This window comes from Sus scrofa, chromosome 16 (genome assembly GCF_054392235.1).
Source record: "Sus scrofa isolate SSC_HxYL_T2T_F1_AM1 chromosome 16, Sscrofa_HxYL_maternal_Yorkshire_Landrace_v2.0, whole genome shotgun sequence".
NCBI classification, from domain to species: domain Eukaryota; kingdom Metazoa; phylum Chordata; class Mammalia; order Artiodactyla; family Suidae; genus Sus; species Sus scrofa.
The window spans coordinates 83,621,219-83,638,248 of NC_139398.1; the positions used below are offsets into that span (position 1 = coordinate 83,621,219).

The 17,030-nt window shown below is 47.5% G+C and overlaps 1 protein-coding gene across 1 annotated transcript in view; it reads left to right on the forward strand.

The window, feature by feature from the left end:
* Positions 1–17,030, forward strand: part of FAT2 (FAT atypical cadherin 2) — an 84,272-nt gene that overhangs the window by 29,124 nt on the left and 38,118 nt on the right. Inside the window, exons 4-11 of the mRNA XM_021076658.2 lie at positions 1,928–1,986; positions 3,946–4,257; positions 5,206–5,416; positions 6,940–7,079; positions 7,701–7,982; positions 9,033–9,243; positions 10,694–14,752; positions 16,312–16,508. Coding sequence (XP_020932317.2) covers positions 1,928–1,986; positions 3,946–4,257; positions 5,206–5,416; positions 6,940–7,079; positions 7,701–7,982; positions 9,033–9,243; positions 10,694–14,752; positions 16,312–16,508 — 5,471 coding nt within the window. The remainder of the gene's footprint in view (positions 1–1,927; positions 1,987–3,945; positions 4,258–5,205; positions 5,417–6,939; positions 7,080–7,700; positions 7,983–9,032; positions 9,244–10,693; positions 14,753–16,311; positions 16,509–17,030) is intronic.

Genomic DNA, 17,030 nt, shown 5'->3' on the forward strand with positions numbered 1-17,030 from the left:
AGAAAATGCCTTCATTTTCTAAAGGCATATCCATTCCCACCACTTACTAACTGCAAGATCTTGGGAAAGGGACTTAACTGCTCTATGACTGAGTTTTCTCACCAGTAAAATGAAGATAACAATAGCTCCCTCCTGGGTGGCTGAGAAGATCAAATGAGTTCATAGATGGAGATGTGTAGGGAGCTTCAAAGAACATTTGGACAGGGAAGAGCTCAACGAGTGCTGGCTCTTGGGATTCCCAGGAAGGCCAAAGAGGGAGAGGAAGCAGGGAGGGTGGGTGGAGCGAGATCTAGATGGTGGGGGGTGGGGGTGGGGATGAGAGGAGTAGCAGGACCTGAAATCCATGAGAGGCGGACTCAACAGCAGTTAGAAAGCCCCTGGATGGGGGGGGGGGAAGAGGGATGGGGCTGCGATGGGGTGATAGGGGAACATCTGTTTGGACGGGAGAAATGATGAGAGCAGCACTGGCTGGATGCCTACTTCACGCCAGGAAGGGTCCTTGGTGGACACACACACAGCCCCGAGGGCTGGTTCCGCCAGACCCCCTGCTCCACGGGTGCTCCCTGGGAATCCCGACACCAACCTCAGAGACGGGGAGGAGGCTGAGAGCGGGGGCAACAGCCCAGGAGCTCAGCGGCAGCGGTGCCAGGGACACTGGCCCTGGGTGGCGGGGGGGGGCGGGGGGAGGCAGTGGTGAGAGAAAGGAGAGAGAGGAAAGAAACACCGGAGATGGAGAAACAGTGGCTGAGATTCTGAGATGCAAAGAAATGGACGGGAGAGAGAAAGACGTGGAAGAGGAGAGAAAGGAGGATGGGGAGGGAGAAGCAGAGAAGGAGCAGGAGAGGAGCCGCAATGGGCCGGAAGGACGGCCCTGCTTGCCCTTTTACCACCCGGATGCGGGCCCTTCTGTCGGGCCCCCACGGCCTGGGGACAGGCTGGGCAGGGTGGCCTGACATAGTACTCACTCTGTCCCAGAGGAATGTGTCTTCCTCTCTGGCTGTGGGGCTTTCCAGGAGCCTTCCAGGTCCCTCCCAGGCCAACCTCCAATGAGGGAAGAAAAAGGCAAGAACCTGCCCCCTGCCACCGCCCCCCCCCAGCCCGCGCCCGAGGCAGAGGTCACTCCTCATGCCCCGCTCCCATTTCCAGCACTGGAGGCCCCACCCCAACATCGGATCCCCTTCCCCCTCACAGAGCCCCCATCCCCACACTTGGTTCCCTTACTCCATCATTTAGTTGCCTGAACAAGATCAAGAAACTTACTGAAAGTTTTCAGGGGGCGCACTGACCCCTACCAATAGCTCTGCTTTCATTGAAAAAAGACCTTCTTCCCCAGCTAGGACCTCTCCGTAGCACCTGTGCTTGGAGGCCCCTCTGGGCCCCTGACAACCCTGAGCCTGACTTTCCCAATGCTTGCAGAGAACTGGAACCTTCTCTCCTTTGTGGCCTCAATTTATACTGCAGCGCCTAGAAAATGAAAACCAGAGCACCAAGTCCACCTTCCTCAGTTTACGGAGGAGCTGGGAACAGCCCAGAGGAGCCCTCCTCGGGCTCATCTGTGCCAGCCTGGCGTGGGAAGAGCCAGTCCCAGGTGAATAAGAGAATTATAGCAAAGGAGGAAAAGGCCACCTCTTTGTGATTTCTAGTGACCTCAGGGTAGCGGCTGTGATCCCACTCGTGACTCCTGATAAGCTGCCTGTGTCCTCAACAACATACCTTGCTCAGTGTGCTGTCATCATCTCCGCTGTCACCTCCCCTGCCACTCTTGCCCTTCTCTCTCTCCAGAGTTCCATGTCCCCTTCATGCTCTTGCTCTCCAAAGACAAGCAAATTCTGATCTAGGCTTTGATAAAACCCTTGAACGTTCCCCAGGAAGATGGCCCAGGTCTCCCCTTTGGGCCCAGGTCTCCCTCCTACCATCTCTCCTCCAGGTCTGCTCTCCACCGCCCGGCAGCTGGACCGAGAGAACAAGGATGAACACATCCTGGAGGTGAGTGATGCTGCTGAACCCATTCACTGGCTTCGAAAACCTCCTGCAGGAGGCCAGGCTGGGGTCTAGCCAGGCCCTGGGGCCACATGCACGTCTCCAGGCAGTGGCCGAGGAGGTGCTGACTCAGGGAGGTGTGGCTACTTCAGCTAAGCCTTGCTGTTCCTAAGCTAGGAGTCCAATCAGATTGGTTGGTGGTGAAGATGCTCAGGGTCTTCACTGGCTCCCTCCCCTATGAAGGGAAGGAATCTGAAACCACATCCTGCTGGGCAAGAAGCATGGATTGATTAGCAATGCCTGCACTGAATGCAGGAAGAGGGACGGGTATAGGTGGGCTATGTACTTGTCTAGTCTGGGTTCCAGCCCAGCCCCGCGGTCTACAGAGAGTCACCCAAGGTCAAACACTAGGTCAGTCGCAGATCCAGGAAGAAAACTCAGATCTTTGTCTTCTAGGTCCATGCTTTCTCTGGGGTGTCTCTAAAATCACATAAAGGAGTTACCATCCTGGCTCAGTGGTTAACGAGACCGACTAGTATCCATGAGGATGCAGGTTTGATCCCTGGCTTCACTCAGTGTGTTAAGGATCTGGCGTTGCCATGAGCAGTGGTGTAGGTTGCAGAGCAGCTCAGACCTGGCCTGGCTGGGGCTGTGGCTTAGGCTGGCAGCTGTAGCTCTGATTGGATCCCTAGCTTGGGAACCTCCATATAGTGTGGGTGTGGACCTAAAGAGAAAAAAAAAAAATCACCTAGCATCCCTTGTGACCATTCCAATGAGAGGCATCAGGTCTTGACCTGGGGGGATTCAATCAGGAAGAATCTAGTTAGGCCCCCCTCCTGCACAATCCACAAGTGATGCACAGGCATCTCCTTTAGACTTAAATACATCAGGTGGGAGGGACCATATTCCTCAGCAGAACTGAAATAAATGTTGCCTTCTAGGCTCTCAGGCTCTGGGTATTTCCTTTGTATGAAACAGGCATTATTAGTAAGTGGCAGGAAAATGGCCATCTGGAGACTGAAGTATTCTTCCATAGTTTGCAGAGGTATTTATATTTTAACATCAAAGTATTTTAAAAATTCAGAATCATTTAGAGTGGAAATGTCCTGTTTCTTTTTTTCTTTTTTTTTTTTTTGGTCTTTTTGTCTCTTAGGGCTGCACCCATGGCATATGGAAGTTCCCAGGCTAGGGGTCCAATTGGAGCTACAGCTGCCAGCCTACACCACAACCACAGCAATGCATGATCTGAGCCGCATCTGCGACCTACACCACAGCTCATGGTAACGTCGGATCCTTAACCTACTGAGCGAGGCCAAGGATTGAACCCATGTCCTCATGGATGTGAGTTGGGTTCGTTAACCGCTGAGCCACAATGGGAACTCTGGAAATGTTCTATTTCATATTGATGCCTATAGGACAATTTGCCCCGACATGAAATGGTCTCTGATCCTAAAATTGTTTTAGTGCCTTTACTCTGCACTAAAGGCTTTCTTAGGGCTGCACCAGAACCATATGGAGGTTCCCAGGCTTGGGCTTGAATTGGAGCTGGAGCTGTTGGCCTACACCACAGCCCCGGCCATGCCAGATCTGAGCTGCGTCTGCAACCTACACCAGAGCTCACAGCAATGCCGGATCCTTAACCCACTGAGCGAGGACAGGGATTGAACCTGCATCCTCATGGATGTCAGTCGGATTCATTTTCTGCTGAGCCTCAACAGGAACTCCTCCAGTTCTTTCTTGTTTCCTTCTCTGTTCTCGCTGGCTTTCCTGTGGGCGAGGTTCCCAGAGAGCTGGGTTCCAAGTAGGTGAGGTTATGACAGTAAAGATCATGAGCCTACTTTCTGATTTGACTGTTGACTGATCCTTCCAGGCTGTGGAAAGCAGGGGTAGTGGCGGAGGTGCAGTGGGTGGTGAGACATAATCCCTGCTTTTCCTTTGTCTCCTCAAGCTGCATTCTCTCCGCAGGTGACTGTGCTGGACAATGGGGAGCCCCCTCTAAGGTCCACCTCCAGGGTGGTGGTACGCATCTTGGACGTCAACGACAATCCCCCCGTCTTCTCCCACAAGCTCTTCAATGTCCGCCTTCCAGAGAGACTGAACCCAGTGACCCCTGGACCTGTGTACAGACTGGTGGCTTCAGACCTGGATGAGGGGCTCAATGGCAGGGTCACCTATAGTATTGAGGAGAGTGATGAGGAGGGCTTCAGTATCGACCCAGTTACAGGCGTGGTGTCATCCAGCAGCACCTTCACAGCTGGAGAGTACAACATCCTAACGGTGAGAGGGGTGTGTGGAGGCACAGCTGGCCAGGGATGTTCTCTGAGGACTCAGAGGGAGACAGCCTTCAGGCATAATGGTACTCCCCTCCGTGGCTTTTTCCCAGAGAAACTGCAAGTCCTGACTTCGGCCAAAAGATCAGAATTCTGGGCCTTTCTCTCTGAGGGGAATAAGGTCCTTGCCTGGGAAATCTACCCCATTCTTAAAGATTTGGTGAGAGGAGCGGGGGCTGTGAAATTAAGATCAGCCTGGGTTCCATTCCTAGTACTGCCATTTTATACCTGTGTGGCCTTGGACAAGTTAACCCCTGTGATCTTTGGTTTTATCATCTGTAAAATGAGGCTAAGAACATTTTCCTGATGGGAAGCCAATAGAGCAAGTGGCTGTGGCTCAGGTTCTCATGTCACTAGCCTGAGTCCAACCCCAGCCTCATGGCTGGCCAGGTAGACAATCCCAGGCAGCTAAATTCATAATGCTGAGCCCCAAGTTCCTGCTGCAAAAGGGAGGTGATAAGGGTACCTCTCTGAGGGCTGTCATGAGCATTAAATTAGATGCTGCACTTAAATTAGGTCTTGCTCTTAGAGTAAGGCCTGATAAGAGTGAGAGCTCAATAAAGTCTAGTTTATGTTTATGGTTGTTGTGCAGGGTAAAATGCCTATGCATGGAAAGTCTGTTTAGAAGCAGCACACAGTAAGTCTTCAGTTAACAGTGGCTTTGATTCATTTCTCACTTCCCGGGAGGTTCTGTGTTCTGTTCACCCCCGTGCCTGCTGCAATGGCACGGTGCCTATTTACAGTAAGTGCTCAACCATGAGCCGAATGGATGAACCAGGAGACAAGAGGTCAGCTCAGTCAATCATGGGGAGCTTTCTTTCTTGGCCTGGGCTTCTTGTTTCTTGGCCCCAACCCTACAGACAAAGCCCCCACCTCAGTTTTGGCCTCTTTTCAGATCAAGGCAACAGACAGTGGACAGCCACCGCTCTCGGCCACTGTCCGGCTACACATCGAGTGGATCCCCCAGCCCCGGCCCTCCTCCATTCCACTAGCCTTTGATGAATCTCACTACAGCTTCACAGTCATGGAGACAGACCCTGTAAACCACATGGTGGGAGTCATCAGTGTGGAGGGCCGACCTGGTCTCTTCTGGTTCAGCATCTCAGGTGAGGGCCCAAGGAGAGCCAGCCCCCCAGACCCCTTCCACCATCCCTACAGACCAGCCCTCATTCTCCTGGCACAATCCTTCTGAGCCCTCTCAAGGTTACACTCCCTGGCAGCCACCATTTTGGCCATGAGTGGTGACTGTCTCTCCCCTGGTTCTCTGGGACAGTGGGCAGTAGAATCACCATTTCTGCTAAGCTTTCCTTCCGCATCAGCTGTGGTCTCAGGTGGAATCTCCATGGTTTCACCGGTAACTGCCAGAATTAGATGGGGCCTCAGTTACCTTGAGTTCCTAAGAGACTTAACATGGTGGTACAGAGACCCAGAGGAGAAAGCACAAGTTGTATGCTTCCTCTTCTGCCTCAGTGGTAACGTCACTGCAGAGCTGACTTCACTGACCTTGAGCCTGAGACCAGCTGTAGCCTAGGGCCATGTTTAATGACTGGGTCTCAAGTTTCCATCCTCAAGATCATGGAAGGTGTCCATTCTCATGGTAGGAGACACTTGGGGCCAAATTTTCACGACCGTCTCTGAAATTTCTGTCTCTAAACCAAGATTAAAAAAAAACAACAAAACACCTGGGGGTAGGGAGTGGTTCACAGATCCTTTTGGGAATCTGATGAACATTTAGGCCTTCTTCCTAGAAAGATGCACGTGACCATGCATATAAAGGTATACATACATTTGTACACATTTAGGGTTTTTATAGATTTTCTGAAACCCAGCCAGGGATTCCAGGTTAAGAATCTCTAATCTCAGTACCACCTGAACCATGGAGTCCTACTATAGAGATGCCCAGCTTGCTTCAGAGGTTGGATACCAGCCTGCTTCGAGCTTTTTGACCTCCTAGGTTTACTTCCAATTCTGATTTACTGCTCTTTTTAAGTGTCTGGGCTTTTTCTTCTTTTGTTCAAAATTAATACATGTACTCTATAGAACATACAGAAAACATGGATACAGAGAAAATAAAAATCATCTAAATTCCCACCCATCAGAAGATAATCTGGATGTTTCCTTTTAGTCATTTTTTCTTTACACACCCACACCCATGCTTAGGGTTATATTAAAATGTTCTAACCTTTTAAAATACATCATGAACGTATTTCCATCTCACTAAACAGATTTCTACTAGCAGACCTTTAAATAGCTGTATGTTAATCTAAATTCATTTATTAAGTCAATGCCTGCTTGTTGAAGAGAGTTATTTCCATCTCCCCCTGTGCATAGGCTCCTTGCGACCATGCAACCTCCCTGAAAACCATGAGGTTTTTTATGACTCCTGCATGTTTCAATCCCAGCAGCAGAATACATTCTAGGGCAAATTCTGGTCTTCCTCGGGACCCTTCAGTCCTTTAAAGTTTACCTTATTCTGTATCCTCACTTGGATCCTGATAATAATTTGACGATAACTTGATACGATCTACTACCTCCTCCTCTAAACCTGCCAGCCAAATCCCATGATAGGTCTGCTACTCTCACCTACATCACTGAGGTCCTGCTTGCTTTCCCCTCACTCGCCCTCCAGGTGGGGACAAGGATATGGACTTTGACATTGAAAAGACCATGGGCAGCATTGTCATCGCCAAGCCTCTGGATACAAGGAGGAGGTCAAGCTATAACTTGACTGTGGAAGTGACTGATGGGTCCCACACCATTGCCACGCAGGTGAGAGGCCTCCCTGGGAACCCTGAGTTGAGAGGAGTAGGAGGCCTCCTTCATTGGAAGGCAGCTATGCTCCCCACTATACCACCAGCACACCTGGGGTCTCCTTGGCTGGGATGAGGCTACACAAGGCATGTGGTGCACCTAAAAGAACGATGAATTCAGAATCAAGGTTCTGCACTGCAGTCTTATCTGATACACTCTCGAAGAATGTGATCTGCAGAGAATTCTTGTTCCCACTGTGGATCTCTGTGTACTGAGGGGTTTTGTCTAAATAAGCGGTTTTCAATTAAAGATGGAGAACCACAGGGGCGACCATGCAGATAAGTGGGGCTCTGGATGTCGACTCTGGTTTCAGCCAGTTTGATCTGTTTCATATCCTGGAATTTTACCAAAAAGTTTCATTTGAAGAAAAGGCCCTTTAACAAGAATTCCATTTTTGAAAACCACTAGACTGCCTACCATCTGAAAGCCTTGTGATTTTGAAATCCTATCATTCATTCAACAAATAGGTATCTAGCAGCGGCTGCATGCCAGGCACCATTGTTATGGTGGAGAACCAGAGAGACAGGGTCCCTGACCCCCTGCAGCTCAGTCTGTCTTCTCTCTCTTGCTTCTCCCCAGGTCTACATCTTCATGATTGCCAACGTTAACCACCATCGGCCCCAGTTTTTGGAGGCTTCTTATGAGGTCAGGGTTCCCCAGGACACACTGCCTGGAGTTGAGCTCCTCCGAGTCCAGGCCACAGATCAAGACAAGGGCAAGGGCCTCATCTATACCATACATGGCAGCCAAGACCCGGGCAGTGCCAGCCTCTTCCAGCTGGACCCGAGTAGTGGCGTCCTTGTAACTGTGGGGAAATTAGCCTTGGGCTCGGGGCCATCCCAGCATACACTGACTGTTATGGTGAGTTAACTGAAAAATTGGGTGAGAATACGCTGGCATATGGATGTGTGTGGGTGGGCACGCTGGGGGGCATGCGGACGGGTCCCTTTCCCCTGCTGAGCCAGGTGTACTGATGCTCATAAAGATAATCCATGAGATGGGTTGTGACATTTCACAGCCTGCCAGAGGCACCTTCCATAGCGGATGCCTGGGAATGAAAAAAGGGATGGGACAGCTGCCAAAAAAGCTCCTGCCACCTTGGCTTTTTCTGGGCTCACTCCAAATATCTCCCAACAGTTCTTCCCCTGCTCTGTGACTGAATGACACAAGGTGAACTCGCAGAGCATCAGATATGAGAGGGACGCAGAGACCACCTCACCCGGAGCAAGCGGGTATATAAGGCCACAAATTAAGAAGGACTTACTCTCAGGGTCCTGCGTCTGCCCTTTTATGACCCAGAGAATGAGAGCCTCCCTAAGTGTACACCCTACATGTCACATTTGCCTCACACTAGTCCCAGTCCTGGTCCCATCCATTTCTCTTATCTTATACCTGAGACTCCCCCCCCAACTTGTTCACCATCACACAGTTCTTTATGATGGAAACAGAACCAGAGTCCAGCCTTCCTGGCTCAAGTTTCTTAGGTATTAGTTTATCACCCTCTGGGCACTTAAATTTATATTCAAGGCTCTGAGAAGTTCTGCATCAAGGCAAAATTCAACCTCATGTAATTCCGTGCCCCCTAAATTTACTTAACTATAGGATTTTTTTTTTTTTTTTGCTGAATAATAGGTTAATATTTTGAAGAATACTCTCTGAAACTCATTTGAGAAATACTGCTTTTTTTTCTGCCTTTCTCCAAGAGGGAAATTATCCATGAGCATACCTAAGCCTAATAATCTCAAATTGATATATTTATTTAAAAAGAATGTAAATGAGGGCACAATCTAAAGTAGAGAGAGTTGCAACTAGGTATATTTGTCACTGGCATTCTATTTCACTGACCTTCATCTGACACTGACTCCTCCCATCCCATTTGCTCCTCATCCCATTTCCTCCTTGGGCCCACAGGTTCGCGACCAGGAGATGCCCATCAAGAGGAACTTTGTGTGGGTATACATTCACGTGGAGGATGGGAACCTCTACCCACCCCGCTTCACCCAGCACCACTATGAGGCGAGTGTTTCTGATGCCACAGCCCCAGGCGCAGAGCTGCTCCAGGTCCGAGCCACGGATGGTGATCGGGGAGTCAATGCTGAGGTCCACTACTCCCTCCCCAGAGGTGAGAGGCTTGGCTCTGAGGCCAGGACATGAGGGGAGGGGCCTCGGCAACTAGAGGAAACGCCAAAGACATGGATGTGCAAGTTATCATTCTAGCGCATCCCCGGGACTATAAGGACCTAAGGTAATGCACTTGCAAAGATGCTAAGAACAATAACAAAGGATTATTCAAATTCTGGGAAAATTTGCATGGGTAATATATAAATCCAGGGAGTTCCCATTGTGGTGCAGTGGAAATGAATCCAACTAGGAATCATGAGGTTGCAGGTTCTATCCAAGGCCTTGCTCAGCAGGTTAAGGATCTGGTGTTTCTTTGAGCTGTGGTGTAGTTTGCAGATACGGCTTGGATCTGGTGTTGCTGTGGCTGTGGTATAGGCTAACAGCTGTAGCTCTGATTTGACTCCTAGCCTGGGAACCTCCAAATGCTGCAGGTGCGGCCCTAAAAAGCAAAAAAAAAAAAAAAAAAGTATACAGATATATACATATATATGTAAAGATATATATATATCTCCACCAATATGCAAAGGATTCTTATGAAGTCCATGCAACCTTTAAAAAAATATCTTTGAGCATGTGCAAAGGAACTTATAATATTTTATAAGATAGATGGAATAGTTTTAGGAGTAACTTTTATTTTCTTCTAAGGCCACATCATAATTTCTTATCTATTATAAATTTTTTAATCTGAAAAATAGGAATATTACCTGCACTACAAAGTCTTTTTAAAGATTAACAGGGACAATATATGTTAAAATATTTAAACTGTAAAATATCATACAAGTGCCAAGTGTTATTACTATCATTCATAAGTATTAATTATTTTAATAAATTAATATGACAAAATGATAATATCTAGTACCCAACTAATTATTGATAATTTGTAATGTTTTATGGGAGTTCCCATTGTGGCTCAGCAGAAATGACCCTGAATATTATCCATGAGGGCACAGGTTTGATCCCTGGCCTTGCTTAGTGGGTTAAGGATCTAGCATTGCTGCGAGCTGTGGTGTAGGTTACAGATGCAGCTCGGATCTGGCATTGCTATGGCTGTGGCATGGGCTGGCAGCTACAGCTCCAATTCAACCCCTAGCCTGAGAATTTCCATATGCCGCCCCTGTGGCCCTAAAAAGGAAAAAAACATTAAATGTTTTATAATTCATAATTGATATGTAATAATTATTTTCATCTTTGGTCTGTATCTTAGATTGTGACCCAAAGACTTAGTGATCATTGAAGCTGCCATTTTTGGAGCACCTACTATGTGCAACACATAAGGAATTTCATACAGTATATACCTATCCTACACATTATATCATAACTCAATGCAGGGAGGCACAGGATGTGGATTTTGCCCTGTCTAACATTTGTGTCAGAGTCTATTGATCTAGAAAGCCTATCTGGTACCTCTTGAGAGTGTGGTAAACTTCAGTTAATCTCGTCTTTTGTTTCAGGGAACAGCGAGGGTTTCTTCAACATCAATGCCCTGCTAGGCGTCATCACTCTGGCACAGAAACTTGATCAGGCAAACCATGCCCGGTATACTCTGACAGTGAAGGCGGAAGATCAAGGCTCCCCACAAAGGCATGACCTGGCTACAGTGATCATTCACGTTTACCCCTCAGATAGCAGTGCTCCCGTCTTTTCAAACACAGAGTACTTTGTAGAGATTCCTGAATCAATCCCTGTTGGTTCCCCAGTCCTCCTTATCTCAGCAATGAGCTCCTCAGAAGTTACCTATGAGTTAAGAGAGGGAAACAAGAATGGCGTATTCTCCATGAACTCGTATTCTGGCCTCATTTCCACCCAGAAGAACTTGGACCATGAGAAAATTTCATCTTACCAACTGAAAATCCGAGGTAGCAATATGGCGGGGGCATTTACCGATGTCATGGTTCTTGTTTACATCATTGACGAAAATGACAATGCTCCCATGTTCTCAAAGTCAACTTTTGTGGGCCAAGTTAGTGAAGCAGCTCCACTGAACAGCATGATCATGGATGAAAACAACAACCCCCTTGTGATTCATGCCTCGGATGGTGACACAGAAGCTAATTCCTTGTTGGTCTATAAAATTTTGGAGCCAGAGGCTCTGAAGTTTTTAAAAATCGATCCCAGCATGGGAACCCTAACCGTCATCTTAGAGATGGATTATGAGAACATGCCCTCTCTCCGATTCAGCATCTATGTCCATGACCAAGGAAGCCCCATCTTATTTGCACCCAGGGCTGCCCAGGTCATAATCAACATCAGAAACGTAAACGACTGTCCTCCAAGGTTCTCAGACCAGATATATGAAGCAGCAGTACTAAAGCCCATCCACCGGGGTATGGAGCTCCTCATGGTTTGGGCCAGTGATGATGACTCTGAAGTCAATTACAGCATCAAAAGTGGCAATGCTGATGAAGCTGTTGCCATCCACCCTGTTACAGGTCGCATATCTGTGTTAAATCCTGCTTTCCTGGGACTTTCTCGGGAGCTCACCATCAGGGCTTCTGATGGCCTGTATCAAGATACTGCGCTGGTAAAAATTTCTTTGACACAAGCCCTTAACACAAGCTTACAGTTTGACTGGGATGTCTACAGGGCAACGGTGAGGGAGAACTTGCTGGACAGAAAGGCACTGGTGATTCTTGGTGCCCAAGGCAATCATTTGAATGACACCCTATCCTACTTCCTCTTGAATGGCACAGATATGTTTCATATGGTAAAATCAGCTGGTGTGTTGCAGACAAGAGGTGTGGGGTTTGATCGAGAACAGCAGGACACTCATGAGGTGGCAGTGGAACTGAGGGACAATCGGACACCTCAGCGTGTGGCTCAGGCTCTGGTCCGAGTCTCCATTGAGGATGTCAATGACAACTGCCCTGAATTTAAACATCTGCCCTACCACACAATCATCCAAGATGGCACAGAGCCAGGGGATGTCCTCTTTCAGGTATCTGCCACCGACCAGGACTTAGGGGTGAATGGTGCTATCACATATGCACTGGCAGAAGATTACATATATTTTCGAATTGACCCCTATCTGGGGGACATATCGTTGAAGAAACCCTTTGATTATCAAGCTCTAAATAAGTATCACCTCAAAGTCATTGCTCGGGATGGAGGGACCCCATCCCTCCAGACTGAGGAAGAGGTACTTGTCATTGTGAGAAATAAGTCCAACCCACTGTTTCAGAGTCCTTACTACAAAGTCAGAGTGCCTGAAAATATCACGCTCTATACCCCAATTCTCCACACCCAGGCCCGGAGTCCGGAGGGACTCCGGCTCATCTACAACATTGTGGAGGAAGAGCCCTTGATGCTGTTCACCACTGACTTTAAGACTGGTGTCCTAACAGTGACAGGCCCTCTGGACTATGAGTCTAAGACAAAACATGTATTCACAGTCAGGGCCACAGACACAGCTCTGGGGTCATTTTCTGAAGCCACAGTGGAAGTCCTCGTGGAGGACGTCAATGATAATCCTCCCACTTTCTCTCAGTTGGTCTACACCACTTCAGTCTCAGAAGGCTTGCCTGCACAGACCCCTGTGATCCATCTGCTGGCTTCTGACCAGGATTCCGGGCAGAACCGTGACATCTCTTATCATATTGTAGAGGATGGCTCAGATGTTTCCAAATTCTTCCAGATCAATGGGAGCACAGGGGAGATGTCCACAGTTCAAGAGCTGGACTACGAAGCCCAACAACACTTTCATGTGAAGGTCAGGGCCATGGATAGAGGAGACCCCCCGCTCACTGGTGAAACCCTTGTGGTTGTCAATGTGTCTGACATCAATGACAACCCCCCAGAGTTTAGACAACCTCAGTATGAAGCCAATGTCAGCGAGCTAGCAACCTGTGGACACCTGGTTCTCAAAGTCCAAGCTCTTGACCCTGACAGTGGGGACACCTCCCGCCTGGAGTACCTGATTCTTTCTGGCAATCAGGACAGGCACTTCTCCATTAACAGCTCATCGGGAATAATTTCTATGTTCAACCTTTGCAAAAAGCACCTGGGCTCTTCTTACAATTTGAGGGTCGGTGCTTCTGATGGGGTCTTCCGAGCAACTGTGCCTGTGTATATCAACACTACAAATGCCAATAAATATAGCCCAGAGTTCCAGCAGCATGTTTATGAGGCAGAACTAGCCGAGAATGCAAAGGTGGGAACCAAGGTGATTGAATTGCTAGCCATAGACAAAGACAGTGGTCCCTATGGCACTATAGATTACACCATCATCAATAAACTGGCAGGTGAGAAGTTCTCCATAAATCCCAGTGGCCAGATCACCACTCTGCAGAAACTGGATCGGGAAAATTCCACAGAAAGAGTCATTGCTATTAAGGTCATGGCTCAGGATGGAGGAGGACGAGTGGCCTTCTGCACTGTGAAGATCATCCTCACAGATGAAAATGACAACCCCCCACAGTTCAAAGCATCTGAGTACACTGTATCCATCCAATCCAATGTCAGTAAAGACTCCCCCGTCATCCAGGTGCTGGCCTATGATGCAGATGAGGGTCAGAATGCAGATGTCACCTATTCAGTGGATTCAGTGGAGGACTTGGAAGAAGAAGTCATCGAAGTCAACCCAACCACTGGCGTTGTCAAGGTGAAAGAGAGCCTGGTGGGCCTGGAAAATCGGGCCTTTGACTTAAAAATCAAAGCCCAAGATGGGGGTCCTCCTCACTGGAACTCTCTCATGCTGTTACGACTTCAGGTGGTTCCTAATGAAGTATCCTTGCCCAAATTTTCTGAACCTCTATATACTTTTTCTGCATCTGAAGACCTTCCAGAGGGGTCTGAAATTGGTTCTGTTAAAGCAGTGGCAGCTCAAGATCCAGTCATCTACAGTCTAGTTCAGGGCACCACACCAGAGAGCAACAAGTATGGCATCTTCTCCTTGGACCAAAACACAGGGGTTCTAAAGGTGAGGAAGGCCATGGATTATGAGTCCACCAAATGGTACCAGATTGATCTGATGGCACATTGCCCCCATAATGACACTTATTTGGGTTCCTTGGTCTCTGTTAACATCCAAGTGAAGGACGTCAATGACAATAGGCCTATATTTGAGGCTGATCCATATAAAGCTGTTCTCACTGAGAACATGCCAGTGGGGACCTCAGTCATTCAAGTGACTGCCAATGATCAGGACACTGGGAACGATGGCCATGTGAGCTATAGGCTGCCAGTGGACCCTGGTAGCAATATTCACGAGCTCTTTGCCATTGACAGTGAGACTGGCTGGATCACCACACTCCAGGAACTTGACTGTGAGACCAGCCAGATCTATCGCTTTTACGTGGTGGCCCATGACCATGGCCAGACCATCCAGCTATCTTCTCAGGTCCTGGTTGAAGTCTCCATTACAGATGAGAATGACAATGCCCCCCGCTTTGCTTCTGAAGACTACAGAGGATCTGTGGTTGAGAACAGTGAACCTGGTGAACCTGTGGCTACTCTTAAAACCTTGGATGCTGATATTGCTGAGCAGAACAGACAGGTCACCTGCTATATCACAGGTAAGGATGCTGATCTTAGAATGGAGGCACTGGGGTGCATTCTAAGAAGTCCAATAAGAGGTTCCCTAAGACATGCATTTAAGCCCTGGCTCTGCCACTCATTAGCAGTGTGACCTTAAGTAAATCACTTAACTTCCCAGAACCTTTAATTCCTCCATCTGTAGACTTGGCATGCCTGTTTCAATCAACTCACAGGGATGCTAGAAAGATCTAACTTGAAAAAGCTTTGAGAGCCCCCTATATATTAAAAAGTGCTTCAGAGAGAGAATTTCTTATGACCTTAGGTAAAGTAGATATAGAAGGGAGATACAATAACTGTTCTCAGTTAGCTTCGGGAAGATGGAGATGGAATCAACCTTTGCATGGTCCATGAAAACTCTGTGAGGTGACTGTCCTTGTAGAGAGTATTCTGCCTAGGCAAGTTGCAGATAGTAGAAAACACTCCCTAGTCACTCACAGGACTTAAGCGTTGGTATAAAAACACTTCCTTGGATATGATTCCAACCCAATCCCCTAATTTCACACATGGGAGAACCAAAGCCTGGCTAGGAAGAGAAACTCAATCAATGTCACAGTTCAAGCTTGTTTCAGGGCTGGGATTAAAACCACACCTTACAACTGTTTTCCTCAGTGGATACCTAGTGCAAACATTAATTACCCCAATCTCTGTCCAGTGGCGAAACCAGTCAACCATGGCCAAAAGAGAGTTCCTTTACTTCTCAGTGTCCCTTTCCCCATCTCCCGGATGCCATGTCACCTCATTCCCACAGTCATGGTTTCTTCCGTTATCATAGCTGTCTGGTGGGGAGTTAATAAGCCTGAAGTTCCAACCAAGAATCACAGACTCCTGGAGACAGATCCTGGGTCAGTGCTGTTTAAAATACGGAATTTAAATGAGACAGAATCTTATCATCTTAAAATGTCAGATGCTTAAAAACATGAAAGTCTTAAAATCTCCAAATAATGCAATAATATGTGTCAATATATCATCAACTTTTGGAATAGTTGAATCTCGAAACTCTGAAATCCTAGAATCTCAAAATCCAGCTCCCCTTTCAGTGATTGGTGCCAAGGAAAGATGCCTCAGAAGCAAAGCTGGTGATCCATCTGAAACTCCGTTTGAGCTATGTCCTCAGGTATAAAACAAAACCTTAGAGAGCTTAGTGTTGTTGCATCACCTCCCTTCCTCCACTGTTGAACAGATACTATATACTAGAAGGTTTTCTATAGAATGAAAAGTGCTTTTCTTTAACTTCCCCCAATGTACCAAAAAAAAAAAAAAAAAAAAGAAATTAAGAAAGCTGCCCTTCAGTCACATATTTTGGAGCAGTGTTACTTACAGTGATAATTCCATTTAACAGGAGGCCTTTGAAGTTGGAAGAGGCTGCATAACATCAAATAACTGACTCTCTGCAGAATAGTGGTTTCCTAGTTAAGGGTGGAAAGTTTTGACTTTCCCAGCAATCCTTTAAAAAGTATCAGGTGGGCAGCCATCTATGACACAAAACCTGGTTTGTTCCCGTTCCTCGGCTTTAGGAAATTCTGTCCCATCTTTTTAGAGGGAGACCCCCTGGGCCAGTTTGGCATCAGCCAGGTTGGAGATGAGTGGAGGATTTTTGCGAGGAAGACCCTGGACCGCGAACACATGGCCAAGTACTTGCTCCGAGTCACAGCTTCTGATGGCAAGTTCCAGGCTTCGGTCCTTGTGGAGATCTTTGTCCTGGACCTCAATGATAACAGTCCGCAGTGCTCACAGGTAAGAGCTTGGTATGGTTGGTGTGGGAGTGAAGGCAAGGAAGCTGGAGTGAAGGGCAAGAGGAAGGAGCAGGTCTTGGTACCATCTCTGGGGCTGGCCAGCATTGACCATACCTATTCTTTTTTTTGGTGGGGGGAGTTTAAATTTTTTATTTATTTATTTTTTTTAAGGATTTTTAAATTACTCAATGAATTTATTACATTTATAGTTATACAATGATCATCACAACCCAATTTTGTAGCATTTCCATCCCACACCCACAGCTCATCCCCCCACCCCCAAACTGTCTCCTTTGGAAACTGTAATTTTTCAAAGTTTGTGAGTCAGTATCTGTTCTGCAAAGAAGTTCATCGTGTCCTTTTTTTCAGATTCCACATGTAAATGAGAGCATTTGATGTTGGTGTCTCACTGTCTGACTGACTTCACTTAGCATGATAATTTTTAGGTCCATCCATGTTGCTAAAAATGCCGGTATTTTGTTCCTTTTAATGGCTGAGTAATATTCCATTGTGTATATGTACC